The sequence below is a fragment of the Kogia breviceps genome, chromosome 6 (assembly GCF_026419965.1).
Source record: "Kogia breviceps isolate mKogBre1 chromosome 6, mKogBre1 haplotype 1, whole genome shotgun sequence".
Classification (NCBI taxonomy): domain Eukaryota; kingdom Metazoa; phylum Chordata; class Mammalia; order Artiodactyla; family Physeteridae; genus Kogia; species Kogia breviceps.
The window spans coordinates 145,786,130-145,805,188 of record NC_081315.1 but is presented as its reverse complement, the minus strand read 5'-3'; the positions used below and the strand labels follow the sequence as shown (position 1 = coordinate 145,805,188).

Below are 19,059 nucleotides of genomic sequence, written 5' to 3'. Positions count from 1 at the left end.
GCGGTGCCCCGTCTGCACCCTCTGAGGAGCCGGCTTTCAACCGCAGCCTCTTTGGTTAGGGAAGCGCGCACCGGAGCCAGCCCCGCCCTGCCCTGCCCTGCCGCCCGCCCCGTGACCGGGCAGCCCCGGCGCCGTGGCCTCTGCGTCCCGTTCTCCCCGGCCGCAGGGCCACGCTCCACTCCGGAGTGCGCGTGGACGAGCTCGCGGAGCGGACTTACTCGCCTCACAGCCTTTTACGATGATTTGCAAGAGCGCTTAGTTACCAAGCCCTCACCTGACAATCCCATTTTCCACATATGACTTTTAAATAAAAGTTGAAACTACAACTCGTATAGAGATACAGTGGATATGTGCCGGGTTGGAGACGGTTTCCAAGGATGATTCCGGAAACGGAAGATGTGTAGTCAGCGAAAGGAGCAGCGCTCAAATAAGATTGCCGAGTTTGATGCAAATCTGGTTGACGCCCTACCGTCCAATGAAACCAGACTTTGAGGGGTTATCATTTGTATTGGGCAGAATTCATCTGCATCTCTACCAGACACAAATCATTTTTAAGTTACCAATCTACAAATTAACATCTAAATATGCAAGGTTGGGGCCCTGGTCATTACTACGTAGTCAATACCCCCCCCACACCCACCCCCAGCATCAAATGGCCCCAAGGTGGCTTGTTAGACAATGGCCTTGTCTAGTGCAACATCGGAAGGGCAAAAGTCTTTCCGGATAATTTTTCTTAGTATTTTTAAGAAGAGAAAGAATAATGTTCTGGGGCAGATACCATGAAATTAATCTTGACTTGAACATATTATTAATTCATTTGTTTTACTTTTTAAATCCTCCTCTTCTAAAAGACGATAAAGCCTAAAAATGATCGGAAAAACAAACATTACAGGAGAAAAAAGTTCACAGAGCAGTGCCCGGCCTGAACGCAGGGGCCTGGACCCGGGCGGGCGGTGAATGGTCCTGCTGGTGTGAGCTGGGAGGCTGGGTTAGAGCCCCGGGACCGGGAAAACTCACTCCTTTGCCCAGCCATGGGGATGGGGATGGGGATGGGGGCGAGCTGTGGGGAGAGGAACCGAGCAGCTTTCTGCGGAGGAAGGGCAGGCTGTGGAGGCAGCGCCTTCAAGAAATTCTGCTGAGGAGGCAAAGACTGAGGGAGAGAGAAAGCAGCAGGACGACAGGAGATGAGGGGGTGGGAATGCAGAGCTGGGGGGAGGGTTTGGGTTTTGTTTTGTTTTAAGATGGGAGGAACTTGGGGATATTTATAGACTGTGAGGAGGAACTCAGAGGAGACAGAAGTAAGGATGCAGAAAGAAAAGGGCTGCTTTCATGAAAGATCCCTGGGACATGGGAGGGTGAGACCCCAGCACACGGAGGCTGAACTACAAGCCCACTTTTCCAAGTGACTCCTGCGTCGTTTCCTGGGCCCACAAAATTCCGCATATGACTTTGAATTGCTGACCGCAGTTGTTCGCCTGAACGATGTTCGTGGAGCCAAAAAAAAAAAGCCCTGAAAATATAAAGTAAAAATCACAACGGTGTTAGTCTCCAGGGTACAAATGACAAATAGTAGAGGGTTAAGTACCCAGACTCAGAAAGTTTTCCTTGGGAACTTGACTTATTAGGGCACTTCTTTACTTGAGGTTGCATTCAGAATTTAAGAAAGCAAGCGTGTTAAACTTACTTCCAGGACAAGCTTTCTTTCCTCCAATCACAATCATTTGGGGTTTTAGTGGGGAACCTAGGGAGTCAAAAGGTAAAGGGAACCAGTAATGGTTCTTCCCTGAGAAAGCCCGTGAGACTCTGTTGGACTAAACAGACCAAAATGTGAGTGTGTTTGTTATTTCCTTCCTTCCTCTGGAAATATTTTTTCCCCTGTGGATGTGAAAAAGAATTTTAGGTTTTGGACGATGTCTTTTCAGATACGTTAAGCTGCAGTCTGATGTTGAAGATCTTTTGTTTTCAGACGTGTGGATAGCTTTCAGCGATGGTGGTGGGAGTCCATCCTTCAGGTGGGGGAGTGACACTCACAGTGTTAGAAGCTCGATTCTGCAGTCACAGAAGTGACCATCGGTGGCAAGAGACAGGCTGGGGGCAAGCTGTGCACTGGCGTCGGGGTGGGGGTAGGGCGGAGAGCAGCCTGCAGGGCAGACGCCTTGCGCCTGACGGCCAGGGAGAGCCAGGGTCTGGATGACTCTCCGTGTGCAGCTGAGCAAGAAGTGGCCCTTGTTCCTCTTCTCCCTCCTGGTGCTTCCCCTTCAGAAGAACGCAGCTTGTGTACCTCACACCGTGGGGCTGCAGGAGGGTGGGAGGAGAGCGCGCTTGTCCTCCATCACGTTGACGATCATGTGCGAAGGTGAAAACTCAGTCCTCAAATTCCTGAGTGGCTGGGGGTGAGGAGCTGACGGAGATGACCCGGCGGGGGTGGGGCAGCAGCGAGGCACCTGGAGGAGGTTGGCAGCTCCAAAGGAGCACCAGGACAGGCTGAGGAGGCGGCAGGCAATGAGGGAGGAGGGGTTGAGAGCTACTGCAAACTAGATGGGTAAGAGGGTAATCCCACTGACATTCTGGAAAGATCCCTGTGGGGCTAGCGTGCCCTGAGGCTTGGCCTGGCGAGGAGCTGGGAAAGGAGGGAAGGAACCAGCCCGAAAAGGGCCCGGCCACTGAGTAGCCAGCTTACCCCAGCACCGATCTGCGTGGCCATATAACCCCGGCAAAAGTGTGATAGGAAGACCCACTTCCCAGAGGAGCTGGGAGCCGAGGGGTTGGTGAGCGTGGAAGGACAGGGAGGGAGCCGGGGCGAGCTTGGGCTGAGCTGAAGGCACAGGAGTGGGGGGGGGGGGGGAGAGAGCGCAGGGCACCTGGGTTTGATCCTGGAGGCGATGGGGGCAACAGGACCACCAGAAGCCATTCTGGCTGCCAAGGAGAGCGTGGGCAGGAGGGTTGAGACTGAGGCCGGTGTCCGCCCACTTGGGGCGTGGGTGATGCTTGCTATAATCCAGGCCTGACACTGAAGAGATGGCACTGGACTGTGGAAGGGCTTCCCAGAGGGCTAGGTCAGGTCCCAGGGCCACCACCTTCCTCAAGTGCTTAGCCCTGACGCCCTCAATAAAAAGTGATGGGGAGGGGCTTCCCTGGTGGCGCAGTGGTCGAGAGTCCGCCTGCCGATGCAGGGGACACGGGTTCGTGCCCTGGTCCGGGAGGATCCCACGTGCCGCGGAGCGGCTGGGCCCGTGAGCCATGGCCAATGAGGCTGCGCATCCGGAGCCTATACTCCACGATGGGAGAGGCCACAGCAGTGAGAGGCCCGCGTACCGCAAAAAAAGAAAAAAAAAAGTGATGGTGATTTAAAGTCATAGTAATATTTAGATTCAAATACTCTCACTTACATTCATGCCCAAGTCCTGGCGGCTCAAGGCCCCAGCTGCATTCCCAGCAGGATTCCCTTCTTTTCTAGAGGTGCCCCCAGGGGACTCACAGAGGTTCAAGAGGCCAGAATACTGCTTCCTGCTGGGGGAGGGAAGATGAAGCCAGATGCCCCAGGGTCCCTCTAGGTCCTCTCCCACAGATGCGCACCAAACCCGCTGGCAGGTCTCGCGGAGCCGCCTGTGTGCGCTGTGCCTGAGCCCAGCATGGCAGCCCCGGTTCCCAGGAAAGCCCCATCCTGGCTGCCTCTCTGGGAGGGCACTTCCTCCCCGGGCTGCCCTCCCTGGGGCCACACGGCTTCACAACCCTACCCCGCACAACAGGACGTTCTGGGGACAGGGAGGGTTTCTCCGCTGCAGCCCTTAGAGCCAGCAGCCGCTGTGCAGAAAGGGCACAGGCACACGTGGGTGGGCTGCGGGCACCAGCAGAGGACACCTGGCTGGCACGGAGCACCCTGAGGGCCTAGCTGTCCTCACGGGGCAGTGCCCCAGCCCCAGAGGCAAAGTCTAAGGCCGGCAAGAGCTCCTGCTTGACAAACAGGCCAAGGCTGGGGGGGCAGGGCTTCCACCTCGACCCCCACCTTCATCTCCAGGTGACTGTCCAGAGAGGCAGCTGTGATGGTGGGGTCTTGGTGGCCGACTAGTAGGAGGGGGAGGCCCGTGGTCTCCTGGGACTCCCAGAAAGCCGAGGCTATGGGCAGGGTGCTGGGGACCGCCACGGCCGCCAGTAGACTCAGGCTCCCTATGGAGGCCGAGGGGAGGGGAGCCCAGCACAGTAATGCAAAGAACCGGAAGCCAGAGAGGTGAGGTATAAAAATCTGTATTTATGTTACAAAGACAGAACGGTACAGCACAGTCCCTCCCGGTGAACAGGCGGGTGGGTGGCCCATCTCTCTCCAGCGTGGCTCTTGTAACATGCCCACCTGGCCAGCACCAGGCCCCCTGGGCGGCCCCAGACTCTGGCGCAGAACCTGCCCTACCGCCCAAGACGTGTCTGCGTGTGGTCAAGGGTCCCTTGTGCACGGCAGTGGCGCGGCCCCGGTTAGGTGGCCCAGAGAGACCGGGTGGGAGAGTGCAGGAGCCGTCCCACCCAGCAGGTGGGGACTGCCTGGGGCAGACACGAGGGCGGAGGGCCCTCGGGCCGTAGCTGGGCTCATGGCTCCAACCGCCGGAGGAAGTGAGCTTGGGCGCCCGTGTTTCTGAGACCCACTCTGCCCGGGCAGAGTCAGGGCCCCTGGTGGGCGGGGGGGGGGGGGGGGGTGCCTTCCTGCAGCCGCCCCAGCCGGCTGGGCCTGCACTGAGGCTTGAAGGCAGCCTCAAAGTGAGGGCGCGGACCCAAACCTGAGCCTGGGCTTCCAAGCTCTCGGCCACCGAGGCCCAGGTGGGCGTGGGAAGGCACCCGCAGAGAGGGCACAGGATGCCCAGGGCCCTGTTCTGGTCCCGCTGGCTCTCTACGGACCCCACAACACTCAGGTTTGCTCTTAACAACCCTCTGGGTCCCCCGGCCAGCAGCAGGGGCTGTGCCGATGGCCGGGGGAGGTGGGGTGTGGGTATGTGAGTAGCTCTAGCACCAGACCCTCACTGGTGTCTGCTGGTGGCGAGGAGTGGCATCTGGGACCCCAGCACCTCTGGATGGCCAGTGAGGCCAACTCCCCGGTCCACGTGGGAATCGAGGCCTGAAAATGGGCTGAGCTGCCCGGAAGGTCTGCTGAGGGCCACCGCTAGTCACCTGGGTAGGATTCTGCCGGCCAGAGAGGGGAGCCGGACCTCCCCCACGTGTCGGGGCTGGCTGGAGAACGGATGCTTTAAGAATTCAGAACGCGGACCATCCCGGGGACCTGGAGTTGTATCTCCTGAAGAAGGCTCTTAAACGTGGGTGTTCCTGCCCTGCTCAGACGGTGCGGGGGCCCTCGCAAGGAGCGCTCAGTGGGCGTGCTCCGTCAGACGGCAGGAGCCCCTTCCGGCAGAAGCCCCTTCCGGGCACGCTGGACCCCAGGGGACCCCGGGGGCGCTGGAAGGAGGTGCCAACACAACGCTTTGCCTTGCAACCACCGGCAAAACGTTCAGATGGTCTCCCCGGCCGCATGCACCGCCCCCCAACAAGCCTGCTCCCACCGCCATCCCCGGCCCGTGGAGGGCAGGTTCTGTGCCAGAGTTGTTTCCAGGGATCCCTTTCTGCTTCAGCAGGCCACCCACCTGGGGTGTCCATCAGCGTGACAAAGATAAACACAAATCTTCCCCCCTGCGATCTGGAAATCGTCTGCAATGCACCAGACAGGGAGGCCGACATTGAGTCAGCCCAACAGCCCCCCACCTGAACGCTGCTGTGTGGTCCCCGGCAACGAAGACTCAGGGACAAAAGGCCAGAAGAAGCCTCCTGATGCCCAGGCCGGACGGCCCAGGGTGAACAGCTGTCCTCAGCAGCTGCCGACGACGCCTGACACCCAGAGCCCTCGCTCAGGTCGGGAGGAGGCAGGCTTCAAGCTAGGTGCAGGGAGGAACCTATTTCTCTGGTAGCAGCCGCCCCCACACCCCCGCACCACCACCCCCACACACACCCCCGCCCCAAGGAGGCCAGGCTGCACGGTTGACGGCCCCTCCCACCAGGTGACAGAGCGCCGCCCTGCTGCTGCACAGCCGCCGACCTGACCTGGCCTGGCTGCCAGGAGGGGCGCCCCACGGGGAGGCGGCCAGGAGGGCACCTGGGGGCGTCCCGTGAGCCACGCGGGAGATGCTGGTGGTGGCGGTCGGGTGAAGCCAGACACGGGACACAAGGCACGCTTGGACAACGGTGACAGACAGACGAGTCCCTGAGACGCTGGGTCGCTCCCACCCCTCAGCAAACAAGGACGCGATAACGGCTAGGAAAATAGAGTAGAAAAATCTCGTACAGGAAATAGGCGGCACACACCGGCATCACGGCCTCTTTCTCGTTTTAAAAACGTTTCTCCTTGGTTTTTTGGGAAAAGCTTCTCTCCCGGGAGCCTCGTTCTGGGCTGCTGGGCAGTGCAGCAACTTTTTGTTTTGTTTTTGTCTTTTAAAGGGAGATAAGCAAGCCCTCTGAGGACCCAGTGGTTTCAACTCGTAGCCCCCAGCACTCCTCAGCCCCTGCTGGGAGGAGAAGTCCCTTCCCTGGCCAGACTGGGCAGGGGAGCCGTGGGGGGGGGGGATGGGGGGGCGGAAGGGAGAGCCAGGCACAGGCCGCGGGCCTGCATCTGCCCACTGACCCTTGAAGGCCCCAGGACATGTGCCCTCTGGCTGCCAAGGACCTCTGGGTCCAGTGACCACGTGTGTCCGCATGTGTGCATGTGTGTGCGGGCAGGCGTGTGTGCCTAGCTGCATGCGTGTGTACCTCTGAGGGATCTAACGACAGAGCAGAAGCCGCCCGGATCGGAGTGGGGTAGCCTGGCAGCCCCCAGAAGCCCAGCCCCGGCTCCTGACACCTGGGGGTGCAAAGGCCGCCGTCCGCCCGCCTGCCCCGGGGTGCTCACCCGAGTCCCGCCCTTCGTGGGTCCCTCTGTCCACGCCTCAGGAGCCTACGTGGGCCAACAGACAGATGGATGGATGGACGGAGAGCCACGCCTGCCTTCCTTCCTCGGTCCACTCCTCTCTCCTGGGATCCGGGGATGGGGTCTGAGCTCCCCGCGGTGGTCATTAAGCCCCTCACACGGCGCCCGCCGAGGTTTGCAGCAATGATATTTAATACTTCTGGAATGATTAGGAATCTGAGAACAGACCGTGGGCGGCTATGCTGGGCTCCGGGACGTGGGAGCTGGGCCCCGCCTCCCCGTAGGGGTCCCTGCCCGGGTGGGAGGAGCGGGCGGCGCGGCAGGCCCTGACCGGCAGGCGGGCGGAGGCGGGCAGCCCAGGCGGCGGGCGGAGCTTCCAGAATGGCACAGCGGTGGGCCCGTGGAGAGACTTCAAGGACCAGAGGGTTGACACGCTCGGCTGGGCGGGCGGGCGGGCCGAGGAGCCCAGGGCAGAGCCTACGAGAGGCCGGGGCGGCCAGGCCGCCTGCAGGGGGGCCCGTAGCTGCCGTGGCTGCAGCCGCCACGCAGGCTGTAGTGGTCGTCCACGTCACTGCCGCTGCCAACACTGTCCAGCTCGCCGGTGCCAAACTCCGTGCCCTCCACGTCCACTTCTGCAGAGAACCGACGGGGTGGGGTCGGACGGCGTGCCAGTGCCAGCCAGGCCCCGCGAGGCACGCTGCCGGGCCCGAGCCCAGCTCTGGCCCTCACGTGGGCAGGTCACCTGGCCTCCACGCCTCACCTTCCTCATCCCGTCCCCTCTGCCACCTCACACAGGGGCCCCGACGTGCCTCTGACGAGCCGGGGACTTTCGACCCATCCTCCCCGGGCCTCCACCAGGCCGGCCCCACCCTCCCAGCTTCCCACGCAGGGCTGCACGACACCCAGGCCCGAAGCCCGAAGCCCCCGCGGGCGGCCCCCACCTCCCCCACCTTGCTCCGAGTCATCGGTGGAGACAGCGGAGCCTGTACTGTCCGTGCGCACGCGCTCCAGGCTCTGCGCCGACAGCTGCTCCAGGCGCCGCTTCAGGAAGCCGTGCTCCCGCTGCAGCTGCTCCTTGATGCTCAGCGCCCGGCGGTCCTGCTCCTCCAGTTTCTGGGGGCACGGGGGCTGTGAGCCCGGGGCGGGGCACCCCGGCCACCGGGACGCACCAGGGCCCAAGGGCCGGGACACGTTCCCATCCCCCACTCGGCCTGGGCCCCAAAGACCTGAGGCACCCGCTCCTGGCGCCCCCCGGGAGTTTACGTCGGTGCCACCTCCCAGCCCCGTGCCCTGCGCCTGCTGACCAGCTCCAGAAGGCCTACAGCCACCAGCCAGCTTGGCCAAACGGAGTCACGTGCGGGCCTGAAGCCCTGGGACGGTGCCGCCCGGCCGAGGCCCGGCACCCGTCCCAGCCAACAGCCCTGCCCACAGGGGCTCTTCCCTGCACGATCCAGCCGCCCTGCCCGCCCGACTGCTACACACCTTCCCAGGCACTGAGCCGCGGCCTCTCCGTGAGGGGCCCGGGGCACCGGCTGTGCCCCCTCAGTGCTCCTGCCGCCCTGCCTGGGGGAGCCCGCACCTGCGCAGGCTTCGGGGGGCCCGGCGGGAGGACTGAGACCCTCCCTGGTTGGCCCAAGTGTCCCTAGACCCCAAGCCAGTAGGTCTCAGTCTTAAGACTTAGGGGGCCAGCCCCAGGCAGCGTCTCACTCAGTCCACACCCCACCGCCAGCCCCTGGAGAGCAAGCCCTACCCCCGCCCCAGAAACTCCCCACGCGCCGGGGCCGGCTGCTTCCCACCGGCCTCCAACGATGGCACCGGCACGGAAGGACCCCATCCCACCCACCCCCTGGCCTTCCTTCCAACTGCTGCCACCTGACACCCCAGGGCCCGGGGGGCGACGTGCGGCCCGCCCCCGCCTCCCACCCCCACCCCACAAAACCCAGCCTGCGCCTGCGGCTCCCTCGACCCTCAGTGGCTCCCACCACGGCGCCCCTCACCCAGCAGAGTGCCCCCCACCCTGGCCCCGCCCTGCACCTGCAGGGCGGGCTCCCCACCCCACCCTCGGGCCCTCTGGCCCCTCCCCAGGGGGCACGGGGCCGGTGGGATGGGGGCGCGGCCCTCTCACCTTGATGTGCATCTTGGCGCGCTTCAGGAGGCTCAGCGTGGTGTGGCGGGTGCTGTCCGGGCCCAGGGGCACCAGCTGCTTGAGCTGCTCCAGGTAGAGCCGGAGTTTGGCTCGTCTGAAAGAACCGGAGACGGAACGGTCAGGCGGGGGCGGCACAGCCCGGCACGGTGGCGGCGCGGCAGAGCAGCTCAAGAGCTTTGGGGGGCGGGGGCGGGGGGCGGCCAGCCGGAAGCCCGCGCGGGCGGACCTGCTGAGGGTCCCTCCCCGGGCTCCCCTGCCAGCCCGCGGGCAGCGCCCCCAACCCCCTGGAGCAGCCTGGCACCCACGGCCCTCCAGAAGCCCCAGTAAAAGGGCGGGGCCTGTGGCCGGGCCCGTGTGGCCAGACAGCCCATCATGGCCCCCAGAGCCTCCGCGTGCTACAGCCAGGCTCCCAGAGCCCCAGCTCACCCTGTCGTCCCCACCCTCCCCAGTGGGGTCCAGAGGGCGCTGTGGGGAAACACGGAGGGGGAGAGGCACAGGGCGCTGGTCACGCCCTCCCGGGCGGAGATCCGGGACGCCCCCGACGAGCCTTCCGTGCCGCACCTCGCTAAGTGCGGGGTGCTCTCCGGTCACCGTCGTCACCACAGAAACGTGAGTCCGTCCAAGTCAGGGAAGGCCAAGGACAGACCCCTCCCACCCGAGTCTGGGACCCCTTTGGAAACTGCTTCGTTCTAGGTTTTGTCCCCACGTCCATGCAGATGAATGCAGCTTTTCCCACGGAACTGGAACCGTAAGACTCACCAGCATTTGCTCACATACAGGGCGAGAAGCTGTGACCTGGATGTGCCCTTCTTCCCTGGCTCATCCGGTCTAGGGAGGGTGGGTGGCAGAGGCCACGGGGGGGCGGGGGCACGGGGCGGCCGAGGTTCACACCCAAAGCACACTGATGGCACGTGACCCACCGGAGCCCCTGCAGGCTGCCCAGGTGGTTTCCAAACAAAGATGCCCTGCTTAGGCGACGCTCTTAGGAGGGGACCGCAAGGGCACGCGGCAGGCGTGCGTCCCCGCGAGGCTCTGACGAACCGATGCCCCCCCCCCCACCCCCCCCCCGGTCACCAGCGTCAGCGCGCTCTTTCCCGCGAGGGCAGCCCCCCTGTCATCCCCCATGTTCCAAAGCCCTGGCAAATCCAGTCTCCTTTAGACTCTGGAAGGAAGTCGGGCAGCAATGGCCACGTCCCCAGGACAGAGGGGGCCCCCCGAAGCGCAGGGAGGGAGTGGGCAGCTCAGTGCAGGGCAGCAGCCCATCTGCAGAGTAGCGACAACAGCCCCACCGACTACGGACGGGAGGAGGGCCCTACGTCTGTCACCCATGTCCACACGGCACCCTCCTGCTGACGAAGCTCCTCCCCACCCGGCACCCCAGCCTCTGGCACCCGGGGCCTAGAGTTTTCCTGGTGAATCTGAGTTTGACCTGAGAAAGAACTTCTAGAACACAAGACTGAGGCTGCACTCGGCCACCAGGCCAGGCAGAGCAGGGGCCTGAAGCCTGAACACCCAGGATCTGCGTTCCGAGCAGGCCCCAGGGTCTACCTCAAGGCTGGAGGGTCTTCAGAGAGGAGCCCTGCCCCACACTCACACAGGGCCGCGGAAGGGGGCACACCGGGGGGCCCACTGCCTCGTGGCCCCCAGGGCCCGGCAGCCTCGGCCTCCCCACCTCCAAGGTGCTGGGACCGTGGGGCGGGAGGCGCAAAGCACCCCCCGGCAAATGGCGCTGTGTGCTCAAGCACAGCTCACAGTCAGAGACCCCCGACCCGCCACCTGCACCGAGTTCACAAGCGGGCGTCCCCTGTCCACTCTCATCTGTGGCAAACGGCAATTCTTACAATCTACCACTTGAGTACATACACGGTACTTGACCTTTGTGGAAAACTGGGAGATGCAAATCAAAAGAGAAAAATAAATGAAAAGTACCCCCGAAATTCTACCACCCAGAGGCAAGCATATCATTACCTCAGTATACTTCACAGCACGAACAGAAGTGAAAATATCAGAATACAAAACCAGCTACGTGACAACTGACCCGAGATAGGGTCAAAAAATAAAGCAACAGACGCACACGAGAGACTCCACGGGACACAATGAAGAACAGGAAGCATGCGTCTCCACGTGACGTGGTTGGCAACGTTTATTTCTTTGGCTTTGTGCGTTTTTCCAGATTTTCTATGCTAAAAAACCCACATAGTATTTTTACAATCAGAAAAAGACATATTTGTACATGAAAGAAAAAACACAGGTAAAAAACAAATAACAGCAAAAAAACCATCTGCAATACACATAAAAGACAAACGGTTAGTATTGATGCCATTTTGAGTCCATACACACCAAAATTAAAAAGAGGAGTATCTTAACGTGAAAACAGGCAAAGGACACAGACAGGCAAGTAGAGCACAAACAGCTAACCTAACACAAAACCAACTCCATCTGGCAGCGATCTAGAAAAGGAAAGCTTACCGAGGAGATGGTAATTTGGGCTGAAATGAAAAGGTGCGACTAGCTGTCGAGCTGGCCAGAAGGCGGTTCCGGCTTCCCCGGTGGGATGGAAGTTCTGAAGGGCCGCCAAGGCGACTCAAGCCCTCAACCGGCATTTCTAGGTCTAGGATCTCGGCCCCACAAATCTACCCCCCAGCACCAGACCCAGCAGACTGCAGCACCGTCTGTGTTTACTGGAGAGCCCTCACTCAGAACCCTGCGGTACAGCTGCATGTCCTGTGCGGGCACCTGGCCTAGAGGATGAGGAGAAAGCAGGGACACAGGCGGACGGGGCCCGCGGGGTGTCCGGGGAAAGGTCAAGTTAGGAAATAGCAGGTAACGAAGTTCAGTTCTTATCCCTCAGTACCCGCGTGGAGGAGGCGGCGGAAGATGCAGGCTTGGCCTCCCCGCTGCCTAGGATGCTGCCCCTGGGGTGGGGCACAGGCGGGTCCTCGCACGTCCGTGAACAGACCGCTTTAGAAATCATAAAGCCGAGGCTTCTCAAGAGACAAGGAGAGGCCGTCGGCTGCAGCCGTGCCACGTTCAACACCGGACGACACGCCAAGCCAACTCCCGGAGAGCATCCAGCGGGGCTGCAGGGCTGGGAACCAGCTCCAGTGGGGCCCCGGGCAGGCCCCCACCCACCTGAGCTCCAGGGTCCCACCCCTGTGGGAAGTGGGTATCGCCACCACCTCCCTGGAGCTGGAGGGGGTGCCAAGGACCTGGGCTACACTGGGCTCTCGCTCAGCCCTCCTCTGAAGCAGCTACGGTGCCCAAGCCCTGCGCCAGTGCCTCTCGGCTGCGCCCAGCATTCCTGGGAGCTTTGAAAACCCGCCACTTCCTGAAGGAACCCTGTGCAGACCTGCATCGCTGTGAACGGCAGCTCCTGCCCGTGCATCTGGCCACAGCCCAGGCCTGACGCAGGCCTACCCAGCTTCTCGCCGAGAGCCCCCTGCTCCTCAGAAGGGGACCCAGAGCTCGCTCACCAGGTCCCCCAGCCGCCGGGCAAAGCCACGCTCTGAACCTCCCCAAGCCTGGCTTCGGGGAAGAGGCGACAAGGACTCCTGCCCGTGGTTCCTCAGGGGGTGGGACGGGGAGCGAGGGAGCCCGGTCCTCCCTGTCCCCCTGTATTTCCTAGCTGTTGTGAGGTCTCGTGGGGCCGCATCAGGCAGACGGGGCAGCTGCACAGCAGGCCTCCCTCGGAAGGATCCACCCAGGACCCGAATAACCATCTCCATGCTGGGGAGAGGTGGGCAGCTCCACTGAGGGCCCTGGGCTGGCCTTTGTGACGGGTCCTGCCCCGCCGGGGGGATGCTGAGGACCGCCCCCCGTTCAAAAGCTAAAGCCTAGCGCCGAGCCCGGGCGGGAGCATCCTGCCAAGGAACACGTGGCCGTCACAAACCCCAGTCCCCGGGGTCAGGAGCCAAGCACTGGCCTGAGCAGACCAGCTGGAGCTGCTGTCTCTGGGGGGAAGGGGAGGGAGGGGAGGAGGAACGGGGCAGGCTAGGGTGGGCCCAGCGTGGGCCACTGGCTCGAGCTCCAAGCACCGGCAGGGGAAGTCCCGCAGGCCCAACATGGCGTGCCTCCCGGGGAAGGCGACATCCAGGGCCAGACTCCCTGGGGCCGGCGGGTGACCCAGCCAGGTGCTTCCTTCCTTCCTTGGGACGGCACACGGCCCCTCCTGTGGCCAGCAACCAGGAGCATCCGGCATCAGCATCAGGCAGCCACAGGTCCAGCCGTGACCGAGGGCCCCAACAGGGTCCCAAGCCCCAGGCCCGTGGGCTCCTCAGGGAGGACCACACCTGCTTAGGCGCCAGCCAGGAACAGAGGCCCCTGCACCTGCCCCACCTCCACGCTCTCTCAGGGACCCCCCCAAACGCACAGGAACAGTCCAGGAAGTGCGGCTCCTCCAGAGGACAGAGCGTTCTGTCCCCGCTCAGCGCCCGCCCAGCAGAGGCCCTGATCCCAGGGGAGAAGCAGTCAGTGCTGTCGTGGGTGCAGACACGGGGGTGGGGACACAGGGCTGGCCGAGCTCCGGGGCAGCCTGGGAGCGTTCAGCTTGTGTGCAGACCCCCATTCCCCAGCCCATCCCAAGCCACGAAAGGAGGAAAGAACCGGCTCATTCTGGAGATGGGAGCGAAGGTCGGTCAGGAGAAAGCTACCGAGAGCATCCCTCTGGGAGGGAGTCACCCCTGGGCCTGGCTTCCGGGCTCCTGCCCTTGGGGCCCCTGTTCACACACACAGCTCCCACCAGCCTGGCTGCAATCGGCCACGAGGACACCTGTCCACCACACCTCGTCCCCACCGCAGAGGCTGAGCCAGCCAGGGAGAGAGGAGGGCAGTCAAGAGCACAGGGCCCTGGGGCCGACCAGGGCTGGAGGGCAGAGGCTCTTTGGGCAGCCATGCTGCCCCTCCTCCTCCTCACTGCAAGCCCCCCAACTCCTCCGAGGAGGACCAGAATGGAGCCACCCCTGTGGTCGAGGGGTGGGCATGAAGTGGACTCCCCTGCATCCTGCCCTGGGCCCGAGCTTCCCACCGCCCGTGGACAAGACTCCTCTGCTGGGAACTCCTTGGAAGGCAGGCCCCAGGGCACAAGGGGTCCCAGACCAAGAGGGCTGAACCTTCCCAGCGGCAGGCCAGCATCCTAAGGGCTGAGGACCCGCTCCCCAAAGGGCTCAGCCACCCCAAAACAGATAGAGCTCCTCTTCCAGGGAGCTGGCCCCGAATGACACACAGCACGAGGGGCCCTGCCCCAAGTCGCTGGCCCCCGCCTGGCTCCGGACCCCAGGCTGAGCTCCCGAGAGCAGGGCCTGGCCCCCCACCCCTGCCTGCTAGCATGGGAGTGCCTGAGAGCAGAGCCTGGCCTCTTCCGTCAAGAAGGCCCCTTCCCAGATGAGGGCACAGTGCGGGAGCATGCTGAGCCGCAGCCAGGACCCAGAGACGGGGGGGCAGGGGTGGGGTTGGCCGCAGGGTCCCCGCAGCAGAGGGGTGGGTGGGATGTGTCAGGAGGCTCACGAGGCGGAGCGTGGGGAACAGGAGATCACTTACCTGTGCTTTTCTAGTTCGTTGTGTGAAGACCTGTTCAGAGAGACACAAAGGCAGAGCTCACTTCCCTGCCCACCACCAGAGCACAGGATGAGAGCCCTAGTCAGGGGCCCGGGGACCTGCAGACGGTGTGGGGAGGGTCTGGGCCCCAGGATGGCCCAGGACAGGCAGGGCTGGGGCAGGTGAGTAGCCACCGACCAAAAGCTGGAGGACCTCACACCCCGTGACAAACACGAGAGAGACAGAGGTGCAGCCGTGTCCAGGGGTGCCCGGCCGGCAGGAGGGTCCGCCTCCCTTTCGGAAGGGGTGGGCCGGGCCCGAGGAGCCGCAGTCGCCGGTCGGGGGCTGAGCCACCTGCCTTCTCAGCTCCCCAGTCTCCGAGGCTGGTGGTGTCCTGGGAGCCACCCGGGCTGGCACAGAAGGCCAAGGGCGGGCGACCACAGAGGCAGGACTTCAGAACACGGGCGTCCTGGCCCAGGATCACCAGCCAGAGCAGCATCCTGCTACACCTGCGTGATCACAGCCCACCATGCCAACGGGGACACCTGGCAACAGAGGGGTCCCGGCCCATGAGGCACCGGCCCAAAAACGGGGCCTCTGGGACGGGGATGCTCCTGGGCCAGTGGGGAGACGGAGGCTGGCCCTCTGCTTCCCTGAGGGGCCAGGGCCTGGCAGGACGGGCCTCGCTGGGGGCGGCAGCCCCATCTGCTGCCCAAGCCCTGCCCGCCCTCAGGCAGGAGCACAGAGTCTGCGTGCCACAGAGAGCAGGAGCGCAGTGTCGGGGAGACAGTGCAGCCCAACTCCCACTTCCAGGTCATCCTCCTCGTCCAGGCAGGACTCGTGTGGGTCGGCCAGGGCCCTGAGGCTTCCCGGGCCGCCTCACACCGGAGCAGAGGACCCAGGCCCCCTTGGAGCACACCCAGCCCAGGCCCTGCTACCCCTACCCCTCACCCCTTCCCGGAGACTCGGCCGCCTCTGCCTACCTGCCCTCACTCCCTCCTGCTCCATGAGCTCAGGAGTAGGTGTCTCCCTCCCCTACCCCTGGGGCTTGCCCTGCCTGCCTGTGCACCTGCCACGGCTCACAGTCCCACCACAGCCAAGTGGGGCCCAAGGCCTCCCCTCCTCCCACCAGGGTGGCCGGCTCCCGGGTTGCCCTGTGCAGCCTCAGAACCTCCAGACCCAGGTTCCAGGGCCTCGAGGGCCTTGCTGGTCACACGGGCTGGGCAAGGAGCCTCCGAACCTCTGCCAGGGCTGCCTGGGGCCGGGAGGGGGCACGGCCGTCAGGCTCCTCGCTGGCCTGAACCGCAGCCCGGCGCTGTGGCTCTGTGGGTCTGCTCACTCGTCGGGGATGTGAGAGGCAGAGAGCGTCCCTCAGTGCAGAGAAGCCCGCCAGCCTGCGCCTCACAGCTGGGCTGGACCCCATCCTGGACGGACGGGGCGCTGCTCGGGCAGCCGGGGGACGCAGAGGGGCCAGAGTCCTCCTGAAGCCCTCCCCTGGTCCAGACACTCGTAGAGCCTTGTGGGGAGATGGTCACTCAGGTCCCAGGAGCACAGTGGCCTGGGGAGGGGAGGGACTCCCTGGCCAGGGCCGCGCTAAGTGGGTTCCCAGCTCCACCGTTCACTCATGCCTTCAACCCCTCTCAGTAGGCACGCTTCTGCCCACTTCCCTGCAGGACCTGATCCCTGGCAGGCTGGCTCCAGCCCCCTCCTGCTGAACCACTGCCCCCGAAAGCCCTTGCTGAAGCCCTGGCAACCGTGGAGGCCGCCGTCTCCTCCAACACACGTTGCCCTTCCGCCCCGTGGCTCACACCTCACGCTGGTCCTTGCTGTGCCCGTTCCTTCCCTTCACCTTAGGGGGACACAGAGCCTTAGAGGTGTAGAGCTGCCCTGCCAAGTCAGGGCTCTGCATCCTCTGGACCCTGCACCGCCCTGGATCCTGGGCTGGGCTGGCTGAGGCCGTGCTGGGCCGGGACAGCCGCGCAGGGCCGGCTGTGAGCCATGGGGTGCCTGAAGCACTGGGGGAGCCGGGCTCCACCCAGAGGAGCAGCAGGGAGGTGCACCCTGGCTCGGGAGACCCTCTCAGTCCCTCCGCGGTGCCCTCAAGGTCTCCATCCCAGCAGAATGTAGGAGGCCGGGATCCCACCTCAGAACAGGAACCCTAGAGATGGGAGGGTGGCCCTAGCAAGTACTTTAATCTCCCTATGCCTCAGCCCTAAAGTAAAGATAAAAATAACATCTCCTTCAGGCGGTGCGGTGACTATTAACTAGCACACGTGTGAGAACCTTAGCTATGATTCCGGTTATCAGCTTTGGATACCCTATACCACGGAAGCAAAAGGTCACAGCCCGAAGTTTTCCACGGGTGGCAGGGCACTTGGGACCAACAGTGAGAACCAACAGCAGGGCCCAGCTTGCTCACTAAGGAGCCTGAGGCAGTGGTGTCCCGCCCCCACCCATGCATGTCCTTTCCCAAACTGTCCCCAGCAGGGCACCAAGGGCTGGGACTCAGAGGCATGTCCAGCCAGAGCAGATGGAGACTAAACCAATTCCTTGCCAGGCCCAGGGCGCCAGGACGTCACAGGAGATGGGTTCTTGTGCCAGCCTTTCTGTTTCCCAAGAACAAGTAGGCCACAGGAATGAGCCGCACCCTCTGCCAAGGGGGCCCCAAAGCCCCTGGAAGTACAGCTCCCAGCCTGGTGACATGGTCCAGGGCCAAAGTGGGCCCCTGTGCAGTGCCAGGTGTGCTGTGGTCCCCTCGGCAGCCAGGAGAGTGGAATCCCATGGGAGCCCTAGCTGAGGGGCCTCTCTCCCACCCAGGGATGTGCACGCCGGCTTTCGGGATTCCACAGCCTGGGTACAAGGCCAGAGGAAGGGGCGGATTACTGGCACCAAGAGAGGCTGCTGCACAGCAGCCTGCAGCCTCTTCCGGTCCCTTAGAAAGGGCCTTCTGACCCAAAGAAGGGTGCCCCTACAGTGGTCGCTGGAGTTTCACTTGTGTCAGGAGGCTGGGTGGGAGCAGTGGGCACCATGCGAGGGGTGGGGGCCCAGGGCAGGGCCTCCACGCTCCTTCTTGCCTTCTTCGTGCAAACCCCTGGGGGTGGGTGGACTCAGCCTAGGAGCGGGGCTCGGCCCTTGGAGACAGTCGGAGAGATGCAGCCCACCCGCCCGCGGCGAGCGGAGGTCAGAACGGGCAGCTCCATGCTGCTCTGCGCCGAGCCTCAGTTTCCCCAGACCCACGGGGCACCGGCCAGCGCCCCTGACAACACTTTTCCTCCCCGGAAAAGTCCAGAACAACTTGGGGGCGGGGAGCTGGTTCGGGAGGAGACCCCGGGCGGCGGGCGCTGTACGCGTGGCACTGTTTACGCGAGAGGCCGAGGAGGCGCGGCCCGCAGGAAGATGGCGACGGCGCGGGCGGGGCCGGCCGGGCGGGGCTGCCGCGGCCCGGACGCGCCTCCTCCTCCAGGCTGGCCGCCGGGGCGCGCGGCGGCAGCCGGGCTACGGGCTGGGGTCTGGGCTGGGGAGGGCGCTCCGGGGGCGTAAGCCCCTGGTGTCGGGCCGGGGCGGGGGAAGCCGCGCGGGGGGCGGTACCTGTTGTTCGGGGCCTTGCGCACCAGGCCGGCCGCCTTTGTTTTCTTCCTGGCGAAGTCGCCGTCGAAGGGCAGCACCGAGGCGTAGCCGTGCTCGGCCTCTGCGGACAGACGGCGCGGTCAGCGGGCCCCCGCCCCGGCCCCGGCCCCGCCGCCCGCCCGCCCGCCCGCGGCCCGGCGCACAAAGGGGCGCGGGCGCTACCTCGGTCCCTGCGCTCCAGGTACTCGGCCGCCTCCAGCAGGATCAGCAGGGAGTTCAGCTCCATCCTCCCGCCCACCAGCCCGACCGCGCGCACGCGCGCGCTCCGGGACGGCGGCGGCTGCTGCCCGGCCCGCTCCGGCCGGCTCCGCTCGCCGCCCGCCCCGCGCGCCCGGCGGCCCCACTTCCCCGACTCCCGCGGACTCGCTGTGCGTTCGGCCGCCACCCTCCGCCTCAGGCTCTCAAATTGACACATAAGGGCGAGCGACGGCCGGTGCAGCCAATGGAAGCCGGCACTCCGGCCTTGGGGGCGGGCGCTCGGCTGGGCCAGGGCCAATGGAAGCCGGCCGAACGCCTCTGGCCGGGCAGAGAATGTTGACAGATGCGAAGCTCGGTTCCGATAGGCCCGCCGCGGTAGTAACAATTTAGAAGCTCAAGCTTAGCAACAGCACGTGGTGGCCCGGCCCCCACGCTCGCTGACTGGCGGCCGGCGTGCATGTTAAGTAGGCGACGCGCGCCGATTGGCCCAGAGCGGTCTATGTAAAGTAGGTACGGCGGACCAATGGCCGGCTGCGGGGCGCGCGGCCAATGAGGGCTCCGCGGCCGGACTCGTTGCCGAGAGGAAGCGGAGCGCGGTGGGACAGCCCGCCGCTGGGCCCCG

General features: G+C 64.1%; 1 protein-coding gene across 2 annotated transcripts; it reads right to left on the bottom strand.

Annotated features, from left to right (window-relative positions):
• Positions 1 to 4,229: 4,229 nt before the first annotated feature.
• On the bottom strand, positions 4,230 to 18,552 carry MXD4 (MAX dimerization protein 4). Of its 2 annotated transcripts, XR_010841165.1 has the most exons (7): positions 18,402 to 18,551; positions 18,201 to 18,300; positions 14,616 to 14,645; positions 9,060 to 9,174; positions 7,885 to 8,047; positions 6,917 to 7,566; positions 4,230 to 6,286 (listed from the first exon to the last, which is right to left on the bottom strand). XR_010841165.1 is itself a non-coding variant. In XM_059066057.2 (6 exons), the coding sequence occupies exons 1-6, from the start codon at positions 18,463 to 18,465 to the stop codon at positions 7,412 to 7,414; spliced, it is 627 nt and encodes a 208-aa protein (XP_058922040.1). In that variant the 5' UTR covers positions 18,466 to 18,552; the 3' UTR covers positions 4,230 to 7,411. The 2 variants fall into 2 exon arrangements, 1 of the variants encoding a protein (XP_058922040.1); XM_059066057.2 differs by having other exon boundaries at positions 4,230 to 7,566; positions 18,402 to 18,552.
• Between the last annotated feature and the right edge of the window lie 507 nt (positions 18,553 to 19,059).

Coding starts and splice junctions, on each gene's coding strand:
- MXD4 (XM_059066057.2), bottom strand. CDS start 18,465: ATGGAGCTGAACTCCCTGCTGATCCTGCTGGAGGCGGCCGAGTACCTG. Junction 18,301..18,401: donor CCTGGAGCGCAGGGACCGAG/GTAGCGCCCGCG, acceptor GTCTGTCCGCAG/AGGCCGAGCACGGCTACGCC. Junction 7,567..7,884: donor CACCGATGACTCGGAGCAAG/GTGGGGGAGGTG, acceptor GGTTCTCTGCAG/AAGTGGACGTGGAGGGCACG.